This window comes from Opisthocomus hoazin, chromosome 19 (assembly GCF_030867145.1).
Source record: "Opisthocomus hoazin isolate bOpiHoa1 chromosome 19, bOpiHoa1.hap1, whole genome shotgun sequence".
Classification (NCBI taxonomy): Eukaryota; Metazoa; Chordata; class Aves; order Opisthocomiformes; family Opisthocomidae; genus Opisthocomus; species Opisthocomus hoazin.
In genome coordinates, this window is record NC_134432.1 from 5,461,313 (window position 1) to 5,473,440 (window position 12,128).

At 46.3% G+C, this 12,128-nt stretch overlaps 1 protein-coding gene across 4 annotated transcripts in view; it reads right to left on the reverse strand.

The window, feature by feature from the left end:
* PNPLA7 (patatin like domain 7, lysophospholipase) overlaps positions 1-12,128 on the reverse strand; it is a 126,733-nt gene that overhangs the window by 49,638 nt on the left and 64,967 nt on the right. For all 4 annotated transcript variants that reach the window (XM_075439388.1, XM_075439387.1, XM_075439386.1 and 1 more), the window contains 4 exons: positions 5,969-6,032; positions 5,311-5,479; positions 3,978-4,160; positions 3,273-3,391 (listed from right to left, as the gene is read on the reverse strand). In XM_075439388.1, coding sequence (XP_075295503.1) covers positions 3,273-3,391; positions 3,978-4,160; positions 5,311-5,479; positions 5,969-6,032 — 535 coding nt within the window. The remainder of the gene's footprint in view (positions 1-3,272; positions 3,392-3,977; positions 4,161-5,310; positions 5,480-5,968; positions 6,033-12,128) is intronic.

Consider the following 12,128-nt stretch of genomic DNA (forward strand, 5'->3'; position numbering starts at 1 on the left):
CTTTGAGTGAGCGAGAAAGCGCTGTGGAAAAACACTACTTGACATTATCAAGAGCTGAGACAAAATAAGTTCGAGGAGAAAACTATATGGAAGAACGAGAAAAGAGAAGATGCCCTGATGAATTATCTACAAATATCCTCCCACAGCAGCTCCTCAGGGAAAGCTTAAATGCTCGGCCTGAAGGCAAGGGCAGTGGAGGGGCGGGCAAGGCACAGCGCGTTGCAGAGCTCCGGTGCCACGGAGACGCAGGGCGCGGGGGCTCCACGAGTGCCAGCCGGTAAAGGTCTCCAGCACCACGTGCGCTCATTCCCAGCAGGAATGTGCAGCTGATGGTCATGCCTGATTGTAGACAGCACTTCCAAAAAAGGCAAGTAACTTCATTTAACAACAGCTCTTTCCTTCTCAGCAAGCACGTCTTACGCACAACGTGTATTTGTATCCTGTGGGTTACTGCAAATACAGCCTCTTCTCAGAACAGCCAAACTGAACCAGGTCTGACGTTGTGTATTTTCCCATTGCGCCGACGTGGAATAGGCACTTTGGACCAAATTCCCTCCTGGAATAACGACAATACAACTAACAGCAAAGCTCATCGTCACAACTTTGCTCAAGTCACTCTTCTGAAACAGCACGACCTGTTTTTTTCCCCAACGCCCTAGGGATTCCCAGCTACTTCTGTATTAATTATTTACTCCCCATAAATTTTAGTTTTCAAACAGCTTTCTAAGACAACCATAGAAAAGCAAAGAAAGGGTGGGCTGCACACGGAATGGCTAAAGGTCATGGGAATGATTTATGGGAGGGTTTATGCCGTTATTGCAGCGTTTGATGTGTCATTATTCTCGCAACTACATTTCAAAGGTGGTATTTTTCTAAACGCAAATCTCCTGTCCCTTCCTCAAACTCCACAATGTTTCTAACTGAAATTAACTTAGCTCTTAACAAAAGCAAACCACTATAATTTTAGAACTGTATCACTTCGATTTGTTTTATTTTTATACTCACAAGAGAAAGAAAACCTTTAGTTCCTCTGAGCCTTTTGTCATGACAAACCACAAAGATAATTACTAGGAAGCCGCTCCGGTAAAACCTCCCAAACCGACTGTCACTGGGAAGCCAGACAAGCATTCCCAAAATAACAACTAAATAATTGATACCGCTGGCGTAGCAGAACACAATGCCTCCAACCGAAGTGCCCGCCGCCCGCACCCTGTCGCTATCAGCTCTCTGTGCTTTGTGTCACCAGCTCTGGTTCATGCTTCTAGAACAAGGCAGGAGCTCAGCCCGCGTGGTACGTTACCCAAAGGCTACGCCAACTACCAGGAGTCAGCGCAGTGACCCATTTTTAGCCGGAATGGACTTTAATCCTGGGGTGATTTTAAGTACCTAGTGCATAATCCCTTGAAGTTCCTTTGTTAGTAGAGACGAGGCCCCAAGAACTTACTTTGTCCTGCAAACCTTCCAAAGGCAGAATTTTACAGAGTTCATAGTAACTTCATGCTTTCCCCAGAGTCTTAATTATATTCCCACCTCAAAAAAAGTTTTTTAAAAAAATCCCAGTCTTTCACCGAATCACAATTTAGATGACAATTCAGTTACAGAAACAGCACACAGGGACCCTTCCACTGGGAGCACAATGCTGACCCCATCCACGTGCCTCCCTGAATCCCCAGAGAAAGCATTTTAGACCGTGATATAAATAAGGTTTCAGAGAAAGGAGAAATTATCATGTTTATCCATTCTTCCATATAAACCTCTCCAAGTCCTCCATATTGCATGGATGCAGAAATGAGCAAGTTGCTGGTTCACTGTCACGTTGCTGAGTGGGTGGCGCGCGTCCGGAAATCCTAAAGCCAACACAGCAGCAGGTCAGCGGTTCGGAGCTGCGGAGGAGGACAACACAGGACCCACAAACAGGCTCAATAATCCTGCTCTTTCTTACCTCTGCTCTTGAAAACCAGCTGGTGGTAGCTTGCAAATTAAGTAGTAGGACAAAAAAATAAATAGTTTGGCAAAAGTCACAGCAGTGTTTACAGAAGGAAGAAAGGAAGGGAACGAGCAAAATGTGCTGCCAGCAGTACAGCAGTGCACAGATTTTAGCGTGACACAGGCTTCAGTAGGGACAGAGATATCAGATATTTTCTAACAAAAACAACGCATGAGTGCTTTGCATCAGTCGATTAGAAGCCTCCTCAGATACCCAGACTAAGTAGAAGCTCCCCTCCTCTGCTCTACTTTGTGTCTCCACAGGATAGTGCTTATCTCAGAAATGAAATACTGAAATCACCTTAGGTGAAGAAGCCGTGAAAGCAAGCGGGATGAAGGCATCTTTGCAAACACTCAAAGAAACAGCCACAGCGCTGGCTGTCTCAGCACCAAGTGACTAATCAGACCAAGCTGTCACAAAGGAGCTCTGACCTTTCCCGTAGCGAATACTGCCCCCAACGCACACACTGGCCCAAAGACAAAAATGTGATCTTTCTGTGGATTTAAATAGGCAGACTATGTGCAAATTATATTTTTTTTATTTTTTGAGAGCAGTATTTCAAAGCACTGTTTTAAAGAAGGGCTTCAAGAACATGGTGACGAAGACAACGAAGATGGTGCTTTCTTGAGACAAAGGGCTACTACATTCTGACTCAACAGAAAGCTCTCAAAGTAAAACGGATTCCAAAGAAAAATGCCAGTAACAACTTATTTCCAAAGCTCACTGGGAATTCAGATGGAATTCTAACAGAGTGTTCAGCACACACCTTGTCCTCATGTCTGCAAAAATACAATCTTTCTGTAAAGTAAGGCTGTCAGAAGTGTATAGGTACCTGGGGTTTTGGGCAATTAGAAAGAAGAGAACATTCTCCCATTAGAGGACATAATTCCTCTTGCTGCTCAAACTTTGAAGAGCTTTGGCAGCCTTTGAAATATTGTGAGCCATTTTCTAATATAAGAATTCATAGGGGGGAAAAAAAAAATCCATAGCGTAGGTCAACAAAAGAAAGAAGTGTCGTATTTAGTCCCCTGTTCATCTCCTGATATTAAGTCCAACTTATGAAAGGTCTTGAGAGGTCACAAACACTCATGTTCCTTCTGCAGAAATCCCAGCACAAATCCACACAGCAGGTTGGGCTTGTGCAACAAAAGCAACCCCCAGCGTCCCCCCCAGACCCTGCTCAGAGAACAGCGCTGGTTTGACAGGATGCCCGGCACCCTGAGGAATCTGTTGCGGCCCAGGATCTGGCAGCGATGCACCAGCGTTCCCAGGAGAAGCCGCCTACCTTGCTCCTCCGCCCCCGAGCACCAGTGCGATCGCGTTGCCAGTCAGAACACGAGCCAGGCGAGAAAAGTCAGAGTGACGGTCTGGTGGCTTCTGGAATACGCGTTCGTACATCTCTACCTGCAGAAGAGAGGCAGAAGGTGGTCACTCTAAAGGCAAGGCAGAGTCTACGCTACCAGCCAACAACATGCTGTTAAAAAGTGGATAGCTGTTCTTCGCAGGAAAAGAGGGTTAATGAACTATCCAAACAGTTCCAGTGATCATATGCAGCTCTCACACTTTCGTAGTAGATGGGAGAATTTCCTTGTAGTACAGTATTTTCTCTGGAGCTACTTCTTTTTCTTGACAAGGATTTGAAGTTACTGGGAAGCATCCCAAGTCTGCCTCTGCTTTACCTTCAGCAGGGTTTTCACAAGCGTGGGTATTCTCCCAACAAAAGGGCTCTCCCGCATGTCCACACCTATCAATATGACTGTGATATGGCATTTACTGTCTTCAGCCAAACACACATCCACAAAGAGGACACAAGCCCCTTATCCCTACATTTCCCATAGCAAATGGAGGCCAAAGAGATTTCGGGAACACTGTGCAACAGTCAGCTGCACATCAGAACATCACGCAGTATTGTTACCTCAGATGACCTTTGATACGTGGACTACAAGTATGAGAGCCAAGGGAAGCAGCCACCAAAGCAGGAATCTCTTACCAGCTTGGGCAGGCTTCTTTTGGAAAAGACTCTGCGTGGACAGTGGAGATGGAGATGAGCAGAACACCAGCTCCGCATGTTGAGCCATTCCACAGTTCGGGAAGGGAGAGGCCCATCCTCCTTATGGAGCAGGACGAGCTGCTTCTGGGCTCGGACCGCGGTGTTCTCCAGCATCCTCTCCAGCTACAGTGCCAAAAGAATGGGGGTGTCAGGTATTTATTGCTCCAGCTTCAGTTTAACAGAACACTGTATTGTGAAATACATATATATGTATCTATGTGCACACATACACATATACCTGTCTGACCCCTATTCCTATCTGAATCTGCAGACAACTACACTAAGCACCCTCAAACAAGACTGATTTAGACAACTACATTGTTAGCTGTGGGCTTACATGGCACACAGAACTCTAAAATCAGACAAGCATTCAGACCTGAACGCTTAAAAATGAATGCTTTTTACCTAAAACACAGACCAGTAAACGCACAGCGCAGACACACGCTGCTCATGCAAAACGAGATTGCTTCCCAAATCACTCTTAAGCCTACAAATGTTCAGCATGTTTTGCTCTTCCACTTTCAATCAGACCACTTTTTCTCATTGCATGCCTTATTTTTTTCATTTTTCTGTTGTTTCAGGCAACTGACGGCGATTTGCTTCTGCCGTGCTTCCTGCCTCCCACGTACAGGCCTGGAGAACCAACACAAAGTGATGCGCAAGAAGGCTGCAGATGGTGCCAGTCCCAGGCTCTTGGGAGGTCAGACTCAGCACTTCACAATCCTAAAAATACCCACTTGTGACCTCATTGTTAAGTTTCTTGTAGGATTTATGTGCCTGGTCAAACAACACTGGTAATAAAATACTAAAAATAAAAATACATAGTGAGGGGAAAAAAAAATACAGCTCACAATCTGTAATAAAATATATTACATTATTCATAGAATACAATTGGTATCTACTTTCTCCTAGGCACACACCATGAACTCCATCCAGGCAAGAAGAAGAAAATAATTCCTCTCTCTATCTAGAGATCTGCTAAGAAATTCTGGACAGAAACACAAAGCTTCAAAGCAATCTGACTTTTGATTTACCATTGGCCAAAATGTCTCCTTAGAGGAAAAGAACTTCGCTGGAAATACTTCTACATAAAACGTGCCTTTCAGAGGACCCTCATTCAACTCCTTTTCTATTTATAATCCATATTTCTCAGGAATATTTCATTATTTATGCTTCACTGGGTATCAAACCCGGGAAAATTCACAAGTGTGAAACACCCTTCTTTGGCCCAGACTGCTAACGCTGCCGATGCAGGAAGGAGCCACTTCCACACCTCTCCGACGGTCGGCTCCTGGTCTCCCAGTCCGACGATCAGGATGCAGTCGGCCTGCCGGATGCAGCGCTGAGTCCAGGGAGTAAGGGTGCTGTCTGCCTGGTAGAGTACGATCCGGTGAATGTCCTCCTGCTGCCCCAGCCAGCTGCTCAGCCGGTATTCATGGATGCTGGGGACAGGAAAGGAAAAGACCCCAAAGTCAAACAGTTTTATATCACAGCTCCTAACAGAGTAGAGAGAAATCTCATGTCAAGCACAAAATCTGAAGGGCATCAGAGACCGGGATCTCTTGCTCGCTGCCCACATTTCCAGGCTCATGCTTTCTTTATTTCTCTATTATTTATACCATTAGATATAGACACAGAGGAAGGAGGATGCAGTGATGCTGAACTTCCACAGCATCCCTAAGAATGAGCACACAATACCCACTTGGTATGAATATACATAAATATTCAGCTTTTCCAGCTGCACAAGTGAGATGGGGAAAAACCACTCACATTTGAAGCAAATACTCTTGAAACACTGTTTTCTCAAACAGCTTGATGAGAAAGCACAATTTATGTTAGAACACGGGATTTTATTCCAAAACATTGTATATTTATAAGACCAGCATAGCATCCTTCTGCATTTTTTCGTAGGTAATAATGAGGGCAGGTACCTATCCAGCGCAGCAGAACCAAGCCGCTGTTTGATGTTATCGCTGGTGAGCAGCAAAGCAGGACCTGGAAGAACAAGAAATTTCATATGAGAACACCGGCCACTCAGCTCCTGGCAAGAGAAAACTTTCCCTGCTGAGAAAACGCAGTAACAAACGCAGGTCCGTGAATTTGCTTTGAAGATCGTGACGGATCAGCATATCGATCAGAGCTGTTGTGGAAGAAACAGTTGGCACAAAGTCTTCACAACAGTTTTTACACTTATCCCCGTTCTCCACATTCCCAGCGCTCTGTCACTGCGGTAGTCACAACCTACAAGCTCTCTTGGTGTTCCTCAGCGTCACGCAGGATGACAGCTTGTCCTGCAGCTGCATTCTCACAGACACAGCATGCAGAATATCACGTACCCTTTCCAACCACAGCAAGCCCAGGAATGTGGTTTCAAAGACAAAACTTATTTTTCTGACCTCCTGAAATACAGAATTTGTCCATCCTGCACTGACCCAGCTCCCCAGGTGAATCCTAAAGCTCTCTACAGTAGTGCTGCTGCTTATTCCGTCTGCCAGCGGGAACCTACACCAGTATCAGCCCCCAGTGGAAAGAGACTCCCAGACCCAGAGGGCACAGTCCGAGCCACCACCGAGACAGACGCACGCGCACTGCTGGCAACGACAGCGTATCCCAGGGGAATTTTGGTGCACATAAAGTTTCTTGCAGCCACTTCAGCCTATTTTTCTTACTAGCAATTCTAGTTCAGCAGCAGCAATACACGCCATATGTGGTAGAGGCTGCAGAAGAACCAAAGCTAAATACAAAAAAGCAAAGAAAAAGGATTAACATCCTATTTAAAGAAAACATTATCTGTCTCATCTTGAGAGAGAAATTCACATTTACAAAACATGAAAGCAGTTGCTTTGTATTAATGTTTTCATAATGTAATCCTTCATTTTTTCATTAATAAAATAACAGAAACTTATGTATGAAATCACAAAACACTTAATTACGTGAGGTCTCTCAAGGCATTAATAAAGCAGCATGGCTTAAAGTGTTCAGTAAAAATCAAGGAACCATGAAGAAACCACATGGTAAAAGGCTGCAATCCCACACCGATACGCTCAACACGCACAAACCAGCAGGCCAGTACCCGGGGCTGGCCAGCCTGACCTTCAGGGCCAGCTCATGTCCCCCTCAACGCTCGAGTCCTCCTGCGAAGACTTCGCTCTGTGTTAACATACTTCAGTGCTAGACTTGAAAAGAACTCAGGAGTATGACCTGCCTTCTTCTATTTTCAAACACCCAAATAACGTTTGCTTTTTGTTACCCTGATGATGAAGGGAGAACAAACAAAAACAGACAAAAATATCCCATAAGTTGAGACCTAAAGATAAAAAGTAAAAGCTGGTAAGAAAGGATGGAAAAGGGGATGACTTGAGAGCAGAATTTAAATTCCTCCTCCTCCAGTGAAGTTTCTGGTACTTGGCTCCGACGAAAGCAAGGAGTGCGAAGCAGAGGGAGTGAGCTCCTCAGCATTTCAAGACCCGAACGGGTCTAATCTGCCCTTCACTGCTGCTCCTCCGCTTGTGCTCACCGAGCCGTCTGTCTGCAGGGAACCGACCCAACGCTCGCGGGGGCTTCTCCCACTTCATTTCTAAAGCTGGTAGATTCTTTGATCTGGTTCATCGTTCAGCCTCAGGCGCAGCTGGGCCAGCACAACTCCGGGTGAGGGACTGGGGTTAAGGGCGGTCTCCCAGAAGCAACGCTCGTGGCATCGCATGCTGTGAAGGCAGCAAGGGAGCGAGCGCAGGCAGATTTTGAAAAAGCAGTCAACAGCAGAGTTATCGTTTGTGTCCATTAACGTGTCAAAGTTCTCAGCAAAACAGGAGTGACACGCAGACCAAATACTCTTCCAGGGTACGTGACTTACAAAGCTTTCTGACAGCGGTGGAAATTTAGTAGGCAACAACGGACAGGCAGGAATGCAAAATGAGCTGAGGAATACAATAAAAACGTCAGGTAAGAGAGACTAACGACGAGGAGGGAACAGCGTTTGCCTGTCACCTCCCTGCACCCGGTCACTGAGCTCCAAGAACATCAGCACGGGAGCTTGGGGAGCACGGCACTGATCCGACGCACGGGGGGCAGGTACCCCAAGGGGAAACCATTACACCCAGTAACCCAGCCAGCCAGAGCACCTTTTACAGGAGGCGAGAGGAAGACTTTGGGGAGCTGGGGTGCATCGTTATGTCGGTCATGGTGGTGGCTACTTCAGCTACAAATATCTTCAACGGGCACAACACATCCCCATCGAGCACCAGAAGAGCCTTGGGAGACACACAGGGCTTCAGAAATCACATCCACTCACCGCGCTTTTGTACTTGGAAGAGCAGCAGCTCCCAGCCCAGCACACAACCAGTACAGGCTCAGGAGGGGTCTGCCCAGCATCCCCCATACACACCAGCAGCGCAGGGTGAAGGCACCCAGACCCTTCTTCATCCCCAGCACAGAACACGGTGATGCTTCCAGCTGAACCAACTCTGTTTCGCTTCAGAAATAACAACCATCTGCTCTAACACTTCCACTTGCTAGCAAGCTCCCAATTAATCAGCCATTAAATAACCCTCCATTAATGTGACTGAGAACACCAACATATGCGTTCTCAAGCACATAAAACAGAATGACCAAAAGTGTTATTTAAACTAAAATGCTGAGAGCAATGAAGTAATCAAAACCATTCTCAAGTACAGAGCCCTCCACCAGCCACACCAGCAGGCAGGAATGTCCAAGACGACGCGTAAAGCTTGTAAGAAGGTCACTTTGCTTCTTCAGAGGAGTTAGCTTCATAGGTTGTTTATTGCGGGGCAAAAGCAACATTCTAGACTAGAGAACAGTCCTTGGGGTCCCAAGGCATCCCAAGGTCCCTGCCCATGGCGGGGGGGTTGGAACTAGATGACATATAAGGTCCCTTCCAACCCAAACCATGCTACTATTCCATGGTCCTCAACACACATGATCACAGTCACAGCCCATCACCCAGCGACGCTCTCGCCACGCCTGACATCAGCCTCACAGGCAATTCACAGCTGCTGTTGGCACCAAGGCAACATCCCCCCAACCCTCCCGCAGCCGCCTGCTCCGTTCGGGGACCGTGCTCGTCCCGCAGGATCAGACAGGGGTGAACAGCTCAAAGTTAAGAACACAGGAGAGGTGATATGAGGTAACATGAAGTATTTATCTAAGCCCAGTAGCGTCTCTCTGACTGCGACCAGCAGCAGATTGCTGGGGAAGAGGGTGAGAAGCGAGGATTAGAAGCGAGGAAAACTTAATGAGTTCTTCAAGCCTCCAACAATTTGCAGTTCATGAATTTCTCAAGCCAGAGGTGGTGACTTTTCATAGCCCCTGGGGGACTTCTCTTTCAGCGAACAGGCTGGGATTCTGAATCACAGCTCTTACATGCTTCAGGTGAGAAAAGACAGCAGTCATACCCCCAGGCACAGAGGATCATGACTCATGGAGAAACCTCATGGAGCATCTAAATTGCTACTCCAGTCTCGTCTGTTTTCCAGTACAGAACTACAAGCCCGTGAAAGAGAAGTGAGGAGGAGAAACGCTAGCAAGTATCAGAGGTCTAGTTCATTTTATCCCTTAAGAATCTAAGGCACTCAGGAGAAGGTTGAGACAGCCCTTCAGCAAGGCTTCCAAGCTCAAACCCTGCCCCAGTGAAGAGACCCAAGCACCACACAAGAGACATCGCTTTTCCTTTCTTTCCAAAGATGAGCGTGGTACTCACTTTTGTAATTATTTTCCCCACATAACACCAATTTCACCAGATGTGCAGGAGTAGGAATACAGATATCCTAGTTCTAAGTCTAACGAAACATGGTCAAAAAGTTGCCCAGAGAAATCAGTGGCCCAAAGGCCAAGGACTGATCTCTGGTGATGAGAAATGGCTGCAAAGCCACCTCACCTGGAAAAAACACTCGCACAAAAAGAGACATCCAGTACAAAATGCACTGTGGAAAAATTTTAGCACAGCAAACTCAACTCGCCTAGACTTCATCAAAAGAGAATTTATATTTGACCTAATAAAAGCCTACAGAATTATGTGTCAGAGAGACAGAACTGATGTACGAGTTCGATGTCCCTATGTTAGAACATCTCGCCCAGCAAAAAATACCAAGTTGTGCCAGGGTCCAGGCACCACATTAAACATTTAACATTTTAATCTCATCTGTGTGTAAAGAAGGGAATGTCAGGCAGAACTACAATTAAAACAGCCAATAAATTATTAGTAAAGATATTTCAGTGAGCTCTCCAATACATTATACATTTTTAGAATCGAAAACTTATATTTAAAGGGCAGAGAGGAAGGAGAGACACACATATGTTGGATCTGAATCCCCCTCTACTTCAGTATCAAATTATAAATGATCAGAGGGCTCCCACATAGAATCAGAATTTGCACAGCCATGTGGTATCATTTAGCTGGTCTCCGTGAAAGAACAGAAAAAAAATAGATAGACAAATGCTTTTAAAATTCTGAATACGGCAGAAGAGCTTTTTGATGAGAAATACTCTCAGCTCTACCAGGATTAAGGAGAAAAAAAAATATTAATAATAAAAAGCGACATCACGAACCTCGACCAGAATTCATCGGCCTGATTATCCTAACCTGGAATTTGCACAGCAGGGAAACGTGCCCACCTTCATTTCACTCCATTTCAGAAATGGAAAATCCTGTCCCTGCTTTTTGGACATTTTATATCATAGAATCATTAAGGCTGGAAAAGACCTCTAAGATCATCAAGTCCAACCATCCACCCAACAGTCCCATGCCTGATAAACCATGTCCTGAAGTGCCATATCTACACGTTTTTTGAACCCCTCCAGGGATGGGGACTCCCCCACTGCCCTGGGCAGCCTGGTCCAACACCTGACCACTCTTTCAGTAAAGAAACTTTTCCCAATATCCAACCTAAACTCCCCTGACACAACCTGAGGCCATTGCCTCTCATCCTGTTGCTGGTTACCTAGGAGAAGAGACAAATCCCCCCTCACTATCCCCTCCTGTCAGGGAGCTGTAGAGAGCAATGAGGTCCCCCCTCAGCCTCCTCTCCTCCACACTGAACAGCCCCAGCTCCCTCAGCCGCTCCCCATCAGACTTGTTCTCCAGACCCCTCCCCAGCCTCTCTGCCCTTCTCTGGACACGCTGCAGCCCCTCCATGTCCTGCTTGGAGTGAGGGGCCCAAAACTGAGCACAGCACTCGAGGTGTGGCCTCACCAGTGCCGAGTCCAGGGGCACGATCACTTCTACATCCTCGTTCTTTGGAGACCCCAAGACCAAGCTTCAAAGGCAGGGCTTTCACACTGCAGTATACAGGCAAACGGAGCGAGGAAGCCGTGATGCGGCCTCTGGTTCACCATGCTCTGCAGGACTTCCTTGCTTTCTCCTCAGTGCTCAGATCGTGTTTTACATTTCTAGTTGCCTCATGAAGGCAGGTTCCTGCAGGGTTCTTGCCATCAGGCACCAAAGAGCTGCTTCACAGTCCAGCTTTCAACAGAACAAGTCCTATGGGAACACGAACACCCCTCGGTACTTAACTGGGACACAACCACACCATCCAGAAACAATATCTGAATTACCATAAATCACAGAAACACCAAGTCTCTGAGAAACCAGCACAAACCAGTTGGCTAAGCTGCGGCTGGCACCACAGGGCGATGCTCCCCATGTGCCAAATGCCAGCGCAGTTGGGCCAGCAGGCCCAGAAAGCCCAGTATGGAGAGCAGTCTGGTCGCAAGAGGAGCTCCCAGTGCAGATTACAAAACAGAAATTAAAAACCAAAATTATTCCATGCAATTGAATCAAGCAACCAAAGCAATAAACCCTGCCTCTGCACAGACAAAAGCGTTTTGGGAGTTAAAAAAAAAAAGATGCTGAATAATCTTGCAATTCTTGTGGACAGCCTATATTAACTCATGGTGTTACAGAGCTTCCACTACCAGCTTGAGATAGTCTGTTTGTCATCCTTTTTATTATACTCCTTTAATAAGATGGAAGTAGTTTAAAATTACCAAAAAAATATCCCGTTAAATAGATAAAGCTGCAATCCGCTCTGCCAGCAGCCGTCTCAGGCCAGCTGCAGGCAAAGCGTCGGCGTCCCC